Source organism: Rhinatrema bivittatum, chromosome 5 (assembly GCF_901001135.1).
Source record: "Rhinatrema bivittatum chromosome 5, aRhiBiv1.1, whole genome shotgun sequence".
Lineage (NCBI taxonomy): Eukaryota > Metazoa > Chordata > Amphibia > Gymnophiona > Rhinatrematidae > Rhinatrema > Rhinatrema bivittatum.
The window spans coordinates 53948412-53966173 of record NC_042619.1 but is presented as its reverse complement, the minus strand read 5'-3'; the positions used below and the strand labels follow the sequence as shown (position 1 = coordinate 53966173).

At 41.7% G+C, this 17762-nt stretch overlaps 1 protein-coding gene across 5 annotated transcripts in view; it reads right to left on the bottom strand.

The window, feature by feature from the left end:
* AMOTL1 (angiomotin like 1) overlaps positions 1-17762 on the bottom strand; it is a 232295-nt gene that overhangs the window by 84342 nt on the left and 130191 nt on the right. For all 5 annotated transcript variants that reach the window (XM_029602369.1, XM_029602367.1, XM_029602366.1 and 2 more), the window contains exons 4-5: positions 6325-6469; positions 4524-4613 (exon numbers count right to left, since the gene is read on the bottom strand). In XM_029602369.1, coding sequence (XP_029458229.1) covers positions 4524-4613; positions 6325-6469 — 235 coding nt within the window. The remainder of the gene's footprint in view (positions 1-4523; positions 4614-6324; positions 6470-17762) is intronic.

Genomic DNA, 17762 nt, shown 5'->3' with positions numbered 1-17762 from the left:
CTTGGAGAGGGTCAACGACATGGTCAGGCAAAGCAGAGGTCCGGGCTTGGAGAAGGTCAACGACATGGTCAGGCAAAGCAGAGGTCCGGGCTTGGAGAAGGTCAACAACGTGGTCAGGCAAAGCAGTGTCAAAGTCCGTGTCGGCAATCCGAGGAAGGATTGAAGAACAGGAATGAAGGAAACAGGAACCGGGGTCAACAAAGAACAGAAACACAGGAACGAGACAAATCTCTCAGGAGGTAATGAGTACTCGACCAGCGAGGAGGCCTGTTGCAAAGGCAAAGCTAGGGAGCGGAGCCTGGGCTTAAATACCAGTGCTCCACTGACGTCATCATCCAGGGCTGTGGCTCGGTTCCCACTGCAGGCCCTGCTTAAGGTTTAGTAATGCGCACGCCTAGGGAGGGGTGCGGCGCCGAGTAGCAGCGTCTCTCTGCGGGCCACGTGGAGAGGCCCGATGTGGAGCAGCAGAGGTGGTAGCAGGCCTGGAGACACCAGGGTCTGTAGCTGAGCCGGAGGCACCAGGGGTGGCCCGAGGACAGAGCTGGCAGTCTACTGCCGCCAGAGACGAGGGACCAGACGTTGGAGTTCCTGAAGAGAGCGTGTGTCCGTTTGATTTTATAAACCTGTGATATACACATAAAGGTACCGATGCACGAATATCTTGCATTGGGGAAAAAAAGGAGAGGAATGTTGGTGGGGCATGAGCATTCCAGGGTGGGGCCAAGAAAAATACATGTATGTAGCTATGCACATGGGCGAGCATCCAGGTCTATTTCAATGTAAAGTTACTTCTGCTATTGATGAGGTGTAAGTCTGAATAAAAACTATTTCTAACCATATAAGAACTGCTTGAGGGGTCTGCGTTAATTGGAGGAATGCAGGCTAAAGAACCAGAGGGGTGTTGACGACATAGTTATAGACTGGGGCAAACTGGTGGACGAACTGGTTATACTAGTCATTTCCTGGACGCTCACATGTTATAAAATTCCCACACTTGTGCGTGAAAATGCTGACATTTCCCTGTTGTGCGCACACATACACACGCCAGGCCTACTTTATAATATGTGCATCTACCTGCGTGCAGGATACAAAATTCCAGCGTATACGGCTGCATGCCCACATACACATTTATATGGGCGTGCACGCACACGTTTTAAAGTTACCATCATAGTGCTCGCTAAAATAATGTAGTGCACACTAAGGGGCAGATTTTAAGAGCCCTGCTCGCGTAGATCCGCCTGGATTTATGCGAGCAGGGCCTTGCGCGCCGGCGCGCCTATTTTCCATAGGCCTGCCGGCGCGCGCTCAGAGCCCTGGGACTCGTGTAAGTCCCGGGGTTTTTTGTCGGGGGCATGTCGGGGGCGGGGCCGATCGACGCGACGTTTCGGGGGCGGGATGCGGCGTTTCGGGGGCGGGCCCAGGGGTGTGGTTTCGGCCCGGGGCGGTCCAGGGGCGTGGCCGCGCCCTCCGGAACCGCCCCCGGGTTGCGTCTCGGCGCACTAGCGGCCCGCTGGCGCGCGGGGATTTACTTCTCCCTCCGGGAAGCGTAAATCCCCGGACAAAGGTAGGGGGGGGTTTAGATAGGGCCAGAGGGTGGGTTAGATAGAGGAAGGGAGGGGAAGGTGAGGGGAGGGCGAAAGCAAGTTCCCTCCGAGGCCGCTCCGATTTCGGAGCGGCCTTGGAGGGAACGGAGGCAGGCTGCACGGCTCGGCGCGTGCCGGCTGCACAAAATCGGCAGCCTTGCGCGCGCCAATCCTGGATTTTAGCAGATACGCGCGACTACGTGCGTATCTACTAAAATCCAGCGTACTTTTGTTTGCGACTGGTGCGCCAACAAAAGTACGCGAACGCGCATTTTTTGTAAATCTACCCCTAAACTGTTAAAGAATGTGCTAATTGCCAAGCTATGGAGCCCCATGGGCTGGGGAAAAAAACACAGCTGTGCGGCTGCAAGGAGTCAAAGGTAGCAGCCCATGCGAGCTGGAGAAGGGACTAGGCAGCAGCCTCACAGGTAAAATGGTTAATGAGGGATAATGCTTGGGTCAGCCTGAGGAAGTGATTAGCACCTAAAATCTGTAATCCGGTGGTTTTGCAATGAATTTTAGCTAGTTGCTATATAAAACTCATTTGTCTACCTGTCCTATAGGGTGACTGGGAACAGCAAATGTGGTGTTGTGAAGAATAATCTACATACTTTGGCAGTGTGGGATAATTATTTAAATGTGCCTCTAAATTACACTTTTTTTTTTAAAACAGTGAACATTGTATGTCTACGACTGGATCCTTTTATTTCCCCACCAGCACTGTGGGCCTGAGGAAGTATTTTATAGTCAGAAGATTTTGATTTATATTAATAACCAATTAAGAATTTTACATCAATTCATCAACTCAATCAACATAACCGATGTCATTGAGATCTGAGTCTTCTGCTTAGGTAAAGTGAAAACTAAGAAGGGACACCATAGCTTTCAATGTTCAGATCAAATGAAAAATACAGATATCTTTATATTGCTCTTCATATTCTTGTTTCAGGAGGGAGAAACTAAAGTGCTCTACCTTTCAAACAGCAAAAAATATAAAGGATGGCTCCAAAATGAATTTATTTACTTTTATTTACATACACTAAATTTCTTTTCCACCCTATCTAAATTAGTTCAGGGTGAATTACGAATTGTTTTACTAAGAAAGAAAGCATAAGATACAATGAAAACCATAAAAATAATAACATAATGCAAAATCATAAAAACCAATTCATAATAATAAAAACAAATAACTAAACACAAGACATTTTGACAAATCACTCAGCTCACCCTATGTATACGGATATATAAATAATAATCATTTTTCTGCATTCATTTACTATGTTACCATCTAACTCATAAAAAAAATCACATATAAATTTCACACATAACAGATAAGAAATGACCAATCCAATGCACAACATAAAATCAAAGCATTAAAATATAAAGGCAGGCTAGAAACTAAATTAACCTTAAACAGTCCAACCTCAGCCAAATCTTCTCACAAAAAGCCAAGTTTTAACTGCCCACCACAACATCACATAATTATCTGATTTCTTTTGGAAGAGAGTTCCAAAGTCAGGCGCTGCATATGAAAAAGCCCCACATTATGTAATGGAAACAATTATGTCATAAAAACATATAAAATCACATGAATTCCAGATACAGAAACCCCATTCATCAGGCTGATGCATGATTTACATGGTTTTTATTTGTAAAATTATATTAACAAACAAGGGCTTTTCCAGAAACTGGCATATGAGTTGTTTTACAAATGGTTTCTAGCAAAAACAGTAAGGTATATCTGTAGTCAAGTATAAGTGAACCGTGAAAACTGGTTCAGCTTTCACTGGAGAGAAACAGTTAAGAGCTTCTTATTCCTTATCACTGCTCTCTCTCTTTCTCTCTTCAAACAGCCAGTGTATCCCTGGTTTATCCATATGCTGTCCCACATAAGCAGTAACCAGCACTCCTTGAGACCAGATGCAGCTCTCTGACAGCTACTTCTATCATAGCCCTTTAGCCTATTAGCTGTCGCCGTAAGAGCAACATTTAGCTCAGACCCCCACACTTTCCTCAGTGTTAAGAACATAAGAACATAAGAAATTGCCATGCTGGGTCAGACCAAGGGTCCATCAAGCCCAGCATCCTGTTTCCAACAGAGGCCAAAACAAGGCCACAAGAACCTGGCAATTACCCAAACGCTTTAGTTACATTCTCCCTGCCCTGGAGATTATTTAAACCCAGACCTCCAGAGAGGCAGCTCACACCATTACTTGACCACTACAAAATTTATTTTGTAAATTATGTACTGAAGGATGTTTTGAAATACTGCAATGCTCTCTGTGTTCATATTGCATTCATTTATAGCAGGACCCTACTGCAAGGTGTCATTGGACCGTCAATGTCCCTGTTGAATATTCTCATGTGACATTTTATCCCAAATCACATACTGACCCATATTTGACTACATTAGCAAGGTCTATCCCTAGATTTAATCTTTTCTTCAAAGAATTCTAAGTTTATTCCTACTTTAATTGTCAATAAAAATTTCTGTTTCACAATGGAGCTAAGACTCATTACAAGAAGTCACAGCTTATTCCCCTAGAACCTAAAGCAATCTTTATCTGGTTTAGTTCCTTGAATCAGGGTCCAAGAGCAACCAACTAACTCTTAAATGACCTTCTAGCTTCCCTGTAGATAGAAAAACTTAAAACAGTCAGGTCTTCAATACCTATGTGAGACTCATCAGATGAATTTCCTTTAGAAGTTGGTTTCATAATGTGGGGATTGCACTAGTCCAGCATGGATTAGGCCAAAGCCTTAATAAATCAGGACCTTTATCTGCTCAGGGTGCACATCTGTGGTGAAACTTTCAATGCAGTCAACTTTCAAATCAGTATTGTACTAAACAGACTACTCACTAAGTTTATTGGCTAAAACTAGACCTAGAAAGCAATGCGTAAGAAAACTTTACTTAAGTATAAAATGTTCAATACTCACTCTGTTGTATATAATGTCCTTCTGTGGCCTTATCTTCATGCCCATCATACTCTCTGCAGCCAATTTGCCTATTTGCAGTCTCAAGTCGGTCTACATTCAAACAGGACAAACTCTAATCAGAAGTGATTTACACGTATAAATACATTTGCCATTGCCAACAATGTAAAACACATTAGACGTATGACAGCTATACACTATTAATAGGTTCTTAGAGGGAGAAAATTAAAGGGTTGAAATTCTCAAATAACGACAACCCAATGACTCATACAAAGGTGCAATCCTCTTCTTTCTAGTAGTAGCAAGGTCAGAAGGATGATTGTTACCAATTTTCTGTGTTCATTGTGTGCCTCGAAGCTACTAATGCTTGGCCTCTCATTAAATAAAAATGTGTTAGCAAACTCAAGACTTGTCATTTACTTATGCAAGGCAATCCTTTGAAGAACAGTGAAAGACATTGGTCAAGATTACTTTTTCTTTAAAAAACGTTTAAATCTTCCCAATGGGAAGGTACCAATTCTGAGAGAAGCAACAGGGATTCTGATAAGACACAACTCTGTGAAAGAACCATTGAAAGTGTATTTAGTAAAGACAAAGTATGTCTCCTGTGCATCCTCAGCTACTGCTTCCAGCAAATTTGGGCGTACGACAAGGGGTTGGTCCAGGAATAGGCCAACCCCTTGTCTTACCCACCTGCTTCTGTTCCATCATTTTCTACTGCTAGGCGAATGTTATGTTCTGAGAAGGTCTGATGGGTAACAATGTGTACCATGTAATTAATAAAGCTGTACCCTGTAAGAAACCCTTTGTCAGAACCTCCCAGTATATCCAGAAGAGGAATCAACCACGGAGGAAACAGGAACACTAAATCAGGGGACCACCACTGGATCCAATGGGGTAGTTTGACAAAGCTGGATTCTGTCTAGGGTGTCCACTGAATAAAATCTTCACTGAACATCAATCTGAAATGGAGGAATAGCCTAGTGGTTAGAACAACAGGTTAGAAACCAGGGTTCAAATCCCACTTCCACTCTTTGTGACTACCGTATGAATTGCCAAAACATGGAATATAAATGATGGATCCATAAGGAGTACTAGATTCTCACTGGCCCTTTTTGGCTGATTCAATGGAATGCTACTCTCTCTTACAGGTGAATTGTAAAAGGCCTACACGCGCCAAAGCTGGGAGATAAGCGAATATCTTGGGCTGGCATGCGCCACATGGATTTTAAGAAGCACTCGAGTGCACGTGTATATCCCAGTACGCGCACAAATGGGAAAGACAAACAAGGGGTGGTGAGCGGATGGGACATGGGTGGTCCGGGTCTGTAACATGAAATGTGCGTGTATGTATTGTGCGCCAAGGTCCCCTACTGTGTAACTTTACTTCTGCTATGGATGGCGTGTAAGTAATGAAACAAAAAAAATTAGGCTAGTTAGCGGGGTTTTAAGGGTTGGGGCTAAAAGAGTAAAAGGGAGGCATATTAACTAGGGGGGTTAGGAAGTTCTATCCTTTCCCTGGGCAAACTGGGAATGGACTGGGGAAACTAGCAATTACGCCTGCGTGCGTATCTAATAAAATCCCCCCACTTGCGCGGTAGAGCCCACATTTGCGTGCACGTGCGTGTGTCCATATAAAATTGCGTACACATGTACGTGTGTCACAGTCCGTTTTATATCATGCGCGCATGTTATAAAATCGCCATGTCCATTGGCAAGAGCCACATACGTGTATACATGTGCGCCAACATGGCTGTTTGAAGGCTACCATCCCCCGGAAAAACTGTGTAAGCACTTCATATACCTCTGAGATCCCTGTTGAAATCGTGTAGTCTCCTGATTTCCCCTTCAAGCTTATTTCGCAGAGCTTTGTCCAGAGATTCTTTCTTGGTGGTGGTCTTGACTAGGTTTTCATAGGCTTCTGAAATCTTCTGAATTTCCATTTCAAACTAGAAGAGTCAGAAATGAAAGCAGGATGGAGAGGCATGTCATTCTGGTATTCAATTGAACTATTTCAAAGGGGAAAACTGCGCATCAAGGCATTACAGCGCTTTAAAAGTTAGACAAAAGCATGCGGTTCTGTAATAATAATTCTCACCTCATTTGCATATATTTGAACATTTATAATAAACCGAGCAATCAATCAACTGGCAGAACCTGTTGTATAATTTCCATTGAGCTGTTAGTTTTCGGTATAGGTTACAGAAACTCCACAAGCTATTTTAGATATCCTGAAATACGAAAGAAAACATTAAGGTCCCTGAAGAAGCATGTGTGTACTCTAAGAGCCTGGGATTGAGTAATATCAGAAGAGACATCTCTTCTGCCTCAAGACTGAGCACCAACATGGAGAGAATAGATTTCCTGACCAACACTTTCACAGGGCTTCCTTTCTAATCCCAAAAGCCATGGTGAGCCAACTATAATAAGACTGCTAGACTCTCACAATCAGACTTTATTGTATTTCAAACTGCAGTCCTTCCTGGCAAATAGACAATTTAAGGTAAAGATAAACAACAAAGAATCTCATCCGGTCCCATCCAACCAGGGGGTCCCTCAAGGATCCTCCCTCTCCCCAACCCTCTTCAACATTTACCTCTTACCTCTCTGTCGACTACTTACTAAATTAAATCTAACCCACTACCTCTACGCGGATGACATCCAAATACTCATCCCAATCACAGAATCTCTACACAAAACCCTGATTCATTGGAACAATTGCTTGCAACAGATCAATCATCTTCTCTCTAGCCTTAACCTCATTCTTAACAACAACAAAACCGAGATCCTAATCATCAATCAAGACATCAACAACAAGTTGCTAAACCCAGCTAACCCACTCACTTCAACCATTCCTATATTAAATCACTCACCACATGTACGAGACCTAGGCGTCATTCTAGACGATCAGCTTAACCTTAAAAAATTTATAAGCACCACCACTAAAGACTGTTTCTACAAGCTACAAGTCCTGAGAAAGCTGAAACCTCTTCTTCATTTCAATGATTTCTGTTTGGTTCTTCAAGCCATTATACTATCAAAAGTCGACTATTGCAATTCGCTCCTCTTTGGCCTCCCAACCTCATCCATCAAACCCCTCCAAATGCTACAAAACTCTGCAGCTAGAATCCTTACAAATACGAATAAAAGAGATCACATCACCCCCATACTCAAACTCCTCCACTGGCTTCCAATTAAGCAAAGGATTCTTTAAAAAGTGCACACAGTAATTCATAAATCAATTCACAATATCTCCCCACTCCACCTAAGCACCCAACTACGTCCTCACTCTTCAGCTAGACCCATCAGAGGAGCATATAAAGGCACATTCTATGTACCCTCAACAAAATCCTCGCTTCAGAAACGTGCCATATCTACAGCAGGCCCCATTCAATGGAACTCGCTCCCGCCAGATATCCATCTAGAGATCTGCCACTCTACATTCAAAAAGAAACTTAAAACCTGGCTCTTTAAACAAGCTTTTCCAGGACCATAAGTACTTTTTTCCCCTACAGCCAGCAAGAGTTCCTCACCATCGCATAACCCAGGTTCTATACTACTACTCGACTCTGTATCCATTCTCTTGCTGCAGGACTCATGTGACATTTACTGTTTTGCTTTTATGTTTCTGTTTTTGTTTTTGCTGCTCAATGAGACTTGTTAGCCAATATGTTTACATTACAATGTTAATTTTGAACTAGTTTACCCTGTTCCAAGTTCCGTAACCTTGTTCTATGTAATGCCTCTAGGAGTATCGCATCTAAACCTTTGGTCGATCATTCTCTTGAGTACAATCATAAATTTGAGCAATATACTTTCTGTGTTATCAAACAATCTAAATTAAATTGGAGAGGTGGAAATTTAGATAGGCTATTATTACAAATTGAACAGAAATACATATATGAATTTAACACAATGACTCCAAATGGGCTGAATTTGGAGACTGATTTGTCAGTTTTTTTATGATCTATTTATTCTTGTAATATTTATTTATTTTTTCCTCCAGGGTTAATATATTATTCTTTTTATGATTATTTATGATGTTTAAATTTTTAATACATTTTTGAGTTTTTATGTGCATGTGGTGGTTGGTATATCTTTTATATAAATTCATAAGATTCATGAATAATTTCATGATTTTTTATGATTATATGGAAGTGATAATTTTTTCAAAATCTATTTCCAAATATTAGCAGTTTTATCCTTTGAATGAATCCTTGTATATATTTGTACCATATACTGGCTCCTATTGTTGAATTTGCCTTTGTATAACTTTGACACGCCCATAAGAATGATTGACATATCCAGAATTTGGTTTTGTTTGTTTTTTATCTAAAGAGCTTTATTTATTTGGTTGTTTTGCAAGAAGTAGATTTAGATTTTTTAGATTTTTAATTTGTTTGATTAGATTAAAATATAGATATATCTTGACAGCTTTTTCTGATTTTTGGCGCCAAAATCGCTATTTAAAATGGTGGATTCAGCGCGCAGAGCCCTGATTCAATGTGCAACTGAGTGCGGTATACCACCCGAAACAGTAAGTTTTTAGATTTCCTTGATTCACTCGCAATTCTTTAAGATAGCGTTATTCTGAGTTGGTAAGCCTTTACTTAGGTTTATAAATATCGGATTGCTTTAGATAAAAGATTTTTTAATTTCGGTACTGATCTCTTAACAGTGGATTCAGTGCGGTATGATTCTATTCTTTTCAATCTCAGTGTAGTATACGGCAATGGTTTTAGACAGCGATATCTTGAATCGACATATTTTTAGCCTAGCCTAAAACCAATTTGATCGTTTCAATTTGTACTAGAATATGGTTAGGTTTAGGCGCGGCTGGTTTTTGTTCGCCTGTCACCCGACATTTTTTCTGTGCTAAACCTGACACGATAATGTATTTTCTGAAGAATCCGACTGCACATTAATCATATATTATTGAGATATATTAATAAAGTGTGAAAAATGAATGTATCTATCGCTGCCTATATAATTAATATATTCATATATATAACCGATTTTTTGTTGCATTCATATAAGTTATTAATTTTTGAAAATTTTTTAATTAATATTTATGTTTTGCATCACTAATAGGAGTATTCACTCTATTTTTCAATTTTTCATTTCTAACACGATTGGTTTTCAACAGGCATATTTATTGATCTAATTAATGTCTTATAGTGATGCTGTCAATATATATATATTTCATTAGAGGAATATATCTTTTTGATATGTTTTTTAATGGTTCTTTTAATGGTTTTTTCTAATGGATTTTTAATTGTTTGAATCCATATACCACATGTACATTATAATTGATTAAATGTGTTTTAATGTTTTGCATTATAAATAATCATTTTTTAGTTGATCATACATTTGCTGTACGTCTGATGAAACTTACTGTGTGGAGTTCCACCTAGAATTTGAAGTGTTCAAGGTAAAAAATGTTTTTTGATATTTATTATTTTATATTAAGAATGTAGTTTTTAATTATAGGTGTTGTCGTCATATATTTTATTAATTGTAATTTTTTGATATCTGAGATCTTAATTAATGTTTAAAAAGATTTTTGATTATTTAAAAAAACTTTTTAATATTTATAAGATCTTAATGATGTTATTTATTTATTGTTGGTTTTATTTTGATTATTAATGTATTTTTAATATGATTCTTGTTTGGTTTGATTGTAGCCCCTGAGGCAGCGGCCAACGAGCTGCGAAACTCGGCCTGAGTCAGGCATTTATTGAGCACATCTCTGTTCTAATAAATATTGAATAAGACTGAGGCATCTATTGTGTTTTTGTTTTCCTGACTGCTATCATAGATCGCCTACCTCTTTGTTTTTTTGCATCCAATGAGACAGTGCGCATGCAAATCTCTCTCGTGCATGTCCATTAGTGAAATCCTTAAAACCTGACTCATTTGTGACCCTCGAGGACTGGAAGTGAACGCCACCATTCTGAACACTCACCATCATCACCCCTGCATATGCCCGGCACAAAAGCAGCCTGGAGAACTAGGAAGAGAAAATGGTTAAAGAGCAGGCAGCCCTCCATCTCTCAAGCTGAAAAATTTCTAAATCTAAAATCAATAATCAGAACAATAAAATATTTTTTTCAAATGGATGAAGGGGCTAAAATATTTCAGGCAAGAGTAATCTAAGAAGATTAGGAATCCATTTCTATTTTTAAATATTTTGGCAATTTTGTCAGCTAATTCATATTGGGTTGTTTTCCATTTACATTATAACTAAGACAAATGGAAATCTGTAAAGGGAAAAACTGTAAAACTCTCTAGTGCTATTTTACTAAAATCAGTGTCAAAAATCCATAGGAAGCTATGATCAAATGCGTTGACAAATTAAATTATTTGAATGTGTTCAGAATCCACCAATGGTAAGAAAACAACAGAAAAAAAAAGTGGCAAAAGGCTGTAGTGAATCTAGTAACATAGTTCATATCCCAGAGGCTAGCAGCAGGAATCTTAGGCCAGCCCAGAGGATCAGTGGTCCCAGGTTCAGTTTCTGGATCGGGGGTCTGCACCCCGAGTTGGTGGGGGATGCTGCAGAAGCAGTGCCCACAGTCCTTGAGGTCATTGTTAAGGGTGACACTTGACGGCTGGATTTAGAGCCTATGAGGCAGGGTTCCAGAAGGGGCCTTGATGCATGACTTCCGACCTCAGGACCGTTGCTGCAATGACCAGACTGGGGGGAGGGGGGGTGTCTATTAATTTAGGGGGAAAAATCCCCGGTTAGCTGTGAAGAAAAGCTCATGGTGCCAGATTTCAGCTCTGGTTCCACTTGAGCTGTAAGAAAAAAGGAGAAAGAAGAACCTATCAGGCCAAAAAATAATGTAGTATGAAGCAAGATGAAAGCCTAGATTGCTGACTTTTAATTATGCAGCAAAATTAGCAATTACAGTGCAGTCTCCCCTTACTGTTCCTTCAAATGAAGGTGACATGCATTCCATTTCAGATTCAAATGCATTGTAAAACTCGAACTGAATCCATTTCATATTCAGTTGTGGGAAGGTTTCCCCGACATCATACAGCATGGACCGAAAGAAAGGAGATGTGTCAGAGTGGTGACATGCTGAGGTGAAAGAGGAGGGTGGCAGCTGCACCCAGGAATGGAGGATATCCCCGCGGGTAGGAGGAGGAGGTGCAATAACATTGCAGGAAGAGCCAGAACCAGCTTCATAATTCAGTGGGGAGAAATGGGCAACATTTCAAAGTAAAATTGCACCATATGGCCAAGTGTGACTGACTAAGGCCGCAGATAGCCGCAGTGAAATATAACTAGGCTCCTTCATTTTCAGTTGAAATTGATTTTTCCCCTCCATAAGTTCCTAGATTTTTTTCCAGGGTGACAGTCGGTTTAAACCGATATTCACCTTTGATTTTAGAACGATTAGAATGCAGCTCTGGAGCGGCAGACGCAGTGTTTCAGGCCTCCAGCTACTGTCGGAAGCCAGTGTGGGCCAAAGTGCATGCTGTGTATATCGAGTCCCACCCTCCTCCAGTGAAAGCGCTCACCTTCCAGTGACACCCGTGCCACGTGTCAAAGTCCCTCCTCCTCGCCCCCCCCCCCGATGCAGGCAAAGTGCTTGCTGTCTGGTGCCACAAATGTGCTTGAGGCAGGCCCTGTCCACTTCCCAGCAGGATCCCTGGCCCTGGACAAAAGCCAAAGGAGTGAGGAGAAGCCCAGAGCCACCACCGGTAAGAGTGAATGCTGTCGAGGTGGGAGAGGGGAAGAGGGAGCTCCTTGGAGGGGATGGGGGTGTGTGAAAGAGAAGGGACATGCCAGACAGGAGATGGGGATGCTGCTAAGTGGGTGGAAGAGTGGGAGAATCTGCATAAATGTTTTACCGTCCTGGCTTTTGTCCGACAAAATAAACGATGATGCTTAACCGGAAAAATGAGTCTTTTTCAACTGATTTTCTCCTGTTTTTGTCATAATAAATTCCCAGGAAAAAATAAAAGAACAATAAAAACCAAAAATGAAGGTCCCTGTGAAAGAGAATGTACCCAAGAGTCTTGGAACACCTTAAGGACTGGCTCTAGTTATCTGGCCCAGGCCACCTTAAGGCATAGTGCCACAAGGAAGTACAGGGAATAAGCCTGCAGGCCTGGGGGAGAAAGGGAAGCCATGGGGACTCTAGAAGTAGGCAGCCTGATTGTAACAGGGGAGAGGCAGCCCCTCAGAACAGCTGGCCTATATTTTGTGTGCAATATAAGGGAAGCCAGCCCCTGCAATATAGCTGGCCCATTTTTAGTTTGTATTAAGGAGCTGTGATTTACTAATCGTGAACGCTGATAATTTTCCATTGTAAATAAAAGCATTTAAGGAAAAAGTTTTGACTGCTCATCTCTGTGTCACATATGGTATCAGTTTGGGGATTTTCTGAGCTAAGCAGTGCATGGCTAACAATCTATGACTCAAGAAGAAAAGAAGTGTTTGCAACTGTGTTAAAGAAAATCCTGAGAGGTGCTCAAATCAGAGAAAAAAAAAAAAGAAAGAGAACATTTTTTTTCTGTGCAAGAGATTCTGGACCCAAGCAGGGCACGGGCCAGACACGCAGTGAAGCAGCATTGAGCTGTGCTCAAATCAGAGAAAAAAAGGAGATTTTTTTTTTTTTTATATGTGCAAGAAAATCTGGACTTGAGCAAGGCACAGACCAAAAAAGTAGTGAGGGAAAAATATATACACACACAAAGAAAAGAATTTCCCAGGGGCCTGGATGCAGGAGTAAACTGAAATGTTTAAATTTACAGTGGGCTACAAAAGGGAGTAGTCAGGAGACCAGTGAGTGAGTTTCAGCCAAACAGACAGGAGTTTATTTCGTGTTGTGGAAAAAAAGGGATAGGGAATTTTTTCTGCTGCACACCTGAACAAGCAAGTTTTGGGTTTTTTTGCCTGGAGACTAAGCAGGGCAGGGCCCTAGGAAAACAAGCCAGCCGCATCTGCACCAGCCTAAAATTGCAGGACTGGATTCAAGAGGAACTCTTGAATCCAAGAACTCCTCAAGAGGAACCAGATTTTCTGGGCTTCTGCCAAGAAGAAGACTGAAGCAGGGTTTGCTCTCCTAACCTCCAGCTCTCTAGAAGCATAGACAGAGAAGGACTCGGGACACCTGGAAGCTGAAGAAGTGCAGCAACCCTGGGAGTCACTGGAGTGGGGAGGTACCCTCCAGAAGCACAAGAGCTCAGAAAGGCAAAAAGAAGAGAACGTCTACCTGACGGAGGCCCAACAGGATCGTCCCAGAGTGGCCTGAGGATGGCACTACTGGGAGGCCTGGCAAATCACTAGTGGTGGCAGTGACTGCACCGGTGGAGCAAACGGTGAAAGTGCACCCAGAAGTGCAAGAACAGGCCCAGTGGAAGGCAGAAGAAGAGCATGGAAGTCCGGTGAAGGAACTCACAGTAACCGGGACATCTGAGTTTGCATTACGGAGTCGGGATTACTGATTGTGAATGCTGACAATTTCGCACTGTATATAAAAGCACTTAAGGAAAAAGCCTTGACCGCTCATCTCTGTGTCACAGTCCCTAAATATAACACAGAATCTCATGGCTGTGCCAATATGGATGGAGACTGCGGCCGAGGAACGGAACTGCAGTATTATAGCAGGGCCTTTTTCAGGGGTGTTTGCTGGTACTGAGTACTGACACCTTTTTCTCCACCTACTTGATTGAGCCTGTGGTCCCTCAGAAAAACACCATGCATCCTGAATGTGAGTACCTGCACTTTTTTTTCCCAGAAAGATAGTACTGACTAAGTCAATAATGCAAACTTAGAAGATAGTTACACAATGTTAGGTTCTACCTTAGGAGTTACCACCCAGGAAAGAGATCTAGACATCATAGTGGATAATACATTGAAATCGTCGGCCCAGTGTGCTGTGGCAATCAAAAAAGCAAACAGAATGTTAGGAATTATGAGGAAGGGAACGGCAAATAAAACGATGGATGTCATAATGCCTCTGTATTGCTCCATGGTGAGACCGTACCTTAAATACTGTGTGCAATTCTGGTCACTGCATCTCAAAAAGGATATAGTTGCACTGTAGAAAGTGCAGAGAAGGGCGACCAAAATGATAAAGGGCATGGAACGGCTGCCCTATGAGGTAAGGCTAAGGAAGTTAGGGCTGTTCAGTTTGGAGAAGAGACGACTAAGGGGGGGATATGACAGAAGTCTACAAAATCATGAAAGCACTTGAGCAAGTTAATGTAAATCGGTTATTTACTCTCACAGATAATAGAAGGACCAGGGGGCACTCCATGAAGTTATCAAGTAGCTCATTTAAAACAAATTGAACAAAAATTCTTTCTCACTCAGCACATAGTTAAGCTCTGGAATTCATTGCCAGAGGATGTGGTTATAGCAGTTAATGTAACTGGGTTTAAAAAAGGTTTGGATAAGTTCCTAGAGGAAAAATACATAAACTATTAATTAATAAGCAATAGTAGCTTGAGATTTATTTAATGCTTGGGTACTTGTGACTTGGATTGGCCACTGTTAGAAACAAGATACTGGGCTTGATGGACCCATGGTCTGACCCAGTATGGCAATTCTTATGTTCTTATAGAACTATTAGACTTTTTTTTTTGTGGTAAAAGAATCCCTTTTTCCTGCTACTTGTAGAACAGGACATGTTCTTCAGAGACTATTCCAGTTTGAATCCAGAGGGATTCTGCAAGATTTCTGCACCCATGCGTTTCCAGTAAACTTATTTATAATCTCTGGGAGAACTAATTCTTTTTGACAGTCTTGTTTACATTCTGTGGCAAACCAAAAATGTCGCCTCCCTCCCCCGTATATAAATTCAGCACGAGTTTTCCCATGTACTCTGTTGCAGAAGTTCAGGAGGATTACCATGTTCTGCACGTGGCCCAGTCATTCCTATGACAGAAAGCAGACTCATTCCATGATAAAAAAAAACACAAAAAAAACGGATTTCCATCAAAGCTGCTTTTGTGTAAAGAGAGAGGAAGGGGTGGGAGAGGAATACAGTCAAATCACACTCAAGTTTCACAGGAGCTTTGCCATTTTCTTTCAAAAATATTCCTTCTCTTCATTGATTGATTCTGGTGCTAACCCACTCAAAACAACCCACGCTCTGAGACGGCAGCAGAAACCATGCCAACCTGTTAATTATGCTTTAGAGGAAACGTCAAAGGCAAAAAAAAAAGGAAATGTTGAAAAAACAGCAACCCTCTTTTCTCTTGGGTGTTATCAGCTAGCATTTTAAACATTGCTAGAGTTACGCAGTGGCTTGTACAAGCTCACAGTAGATTGGTTCACATCTGGACTAGGATGTATCTGTCTTGCCTGTTATAATAACAGTAGAGTTTGTGGATTACACAAGGGTAACTGCTACCTTGTTTAAACTTTTTTTTTCATTGCAATTTTTATGTCGTAATTACTTTGTCGCAGATATAGCAATTGCTCACCTGTAACAGGCGTTCCCCCGAGGACAGCGGAATTTCGGCCCTCATGCGTGATGTCATTCGAGGGAGCCCTGTTAGGTGTGATGATTGCGTAGCTTTCTAGAGCTTTCTTTATGCTCTTCTGAGCACGTGCATGTTGTCCCATGTCACGGTTGTCACGTGGGACACCCCCCCTTAGTTTGGAATATAGACATAAAAAGAGAAGGCAACTCCTAAGGGAGGCAGGTGAGTTCTATGTGGACACCCGTTACAAGTCAACAACTTCTGCTGTCTCCAAGGTCAAGCAGGATATAAGGGTCCTCCCAGGTAGGCAATCCCTAGCTACAGGTTATCCCAAAAAAAAAAAAGGGGGATACAATGACAATTGCACCAAGTGGCAAAGCAAATATTTTTGTTTTCAACATGTCATTTTCACATATTATGAGGGGGGGGGGGGGGGCGTTAGGGCAACCTGGAAATTAAAAAAACTGGCCTGAAGGGTGGGGGGAATGAAGTCTCAAAGAGACCTTTCAGGACAGATTGACCAGGCCTACTGTCATGCAATGTGCATGCACGAAGGGAACGTCCATGTTGCAATCTTGCAAATCTCTTCCCTGGAGGCTCTTCTCAGCTGGGATACTGATGCCACCATAGCTCTAATACTAAGAGCCTTGACATGGCCTTCTAAAGTCAAACCTGTCTGGGCATAACAAAGGGATGCAAACTGCTATTCAATTTAAAAAGTCTGCATTTAACTACAGTAATGCCAGATCTATTTGGCTAAAAGAAAAAGCTGGGGGGACTTTTTAGGACTTCAGTCTGTTTCAGGTAGAAGGCTAAGGCTATTTTGCTATCCAAACTATGCAGTGCGTGATTACCTTTGTGAATGTGTAGCCTGAGGAAGAATGTTGGAAGGACAACAGACTGGTTGAGGTGCAATTATGGATATTACCTTAGGTAAGAAATTAAGATGTACGCACAGAACCACCCTACTGTGAAAAACTTGGCTTAAGGCAGATAAGTCAGGGATCTTTCATCATCTGGGTCAGCACCACTTTGAGGTCTCAGGACACAGTAGGAGGCTTGATTAGAGACTTCAATTGAAGAAAGCCTCAATCTAATAAATAATGTCTGTATAGATATGAGTTTATCCTTTACCACTCCCCTTCTGTCAGAGACTTAGGGGTGCGTCTCGACAATCAATTCAACCTTAAATCCTTCGTTATCAACACAACTAAAGAATGTTATTTCAAACTTCAAGTGCTAAAAAATCTGAAACCACTTCTCCACTTCAGTGACTTCCGTCTAGTAGTCCAGTCTATAATTCTGTCTAAGTTAGACTACTGCAACTCTCTACTGCTAGGTCTTCCGGTCTTATCTACAAAACCCTTACAGATGGTGCAGAACGCTGCGGCGAGGTTACTCACCAACACAAATAAAAGAGCCCACATCACACCAATTCTTCACAGCCTTCACTGGCTTCCTATAAAAGCCAGAATCACCTTCAAGACATTATCAATGATCCACAAGGATATTATGGGCATCGCCCACCTAAATCTAAACTCGCAACTCCGCCCTCACACATCACAAAGACCTATCAGATACAATTACAAAGGTTCCTTATATGCTCCCCCGATCAAAACTTCACTAACAAAACGAGCACTCTCCACAGCCGGGCCCACCCTCTGGAACTCATTACTGCCGGATCTACGACAAGAGACATGTCATCTAACTTTTAAGAAAAACCTAAAAACGTGGCTCTTCCGGCAAGCCTATCCAGAATCTCAGGAACACTCCGACACCGGTCAAAGAGCAAAATAG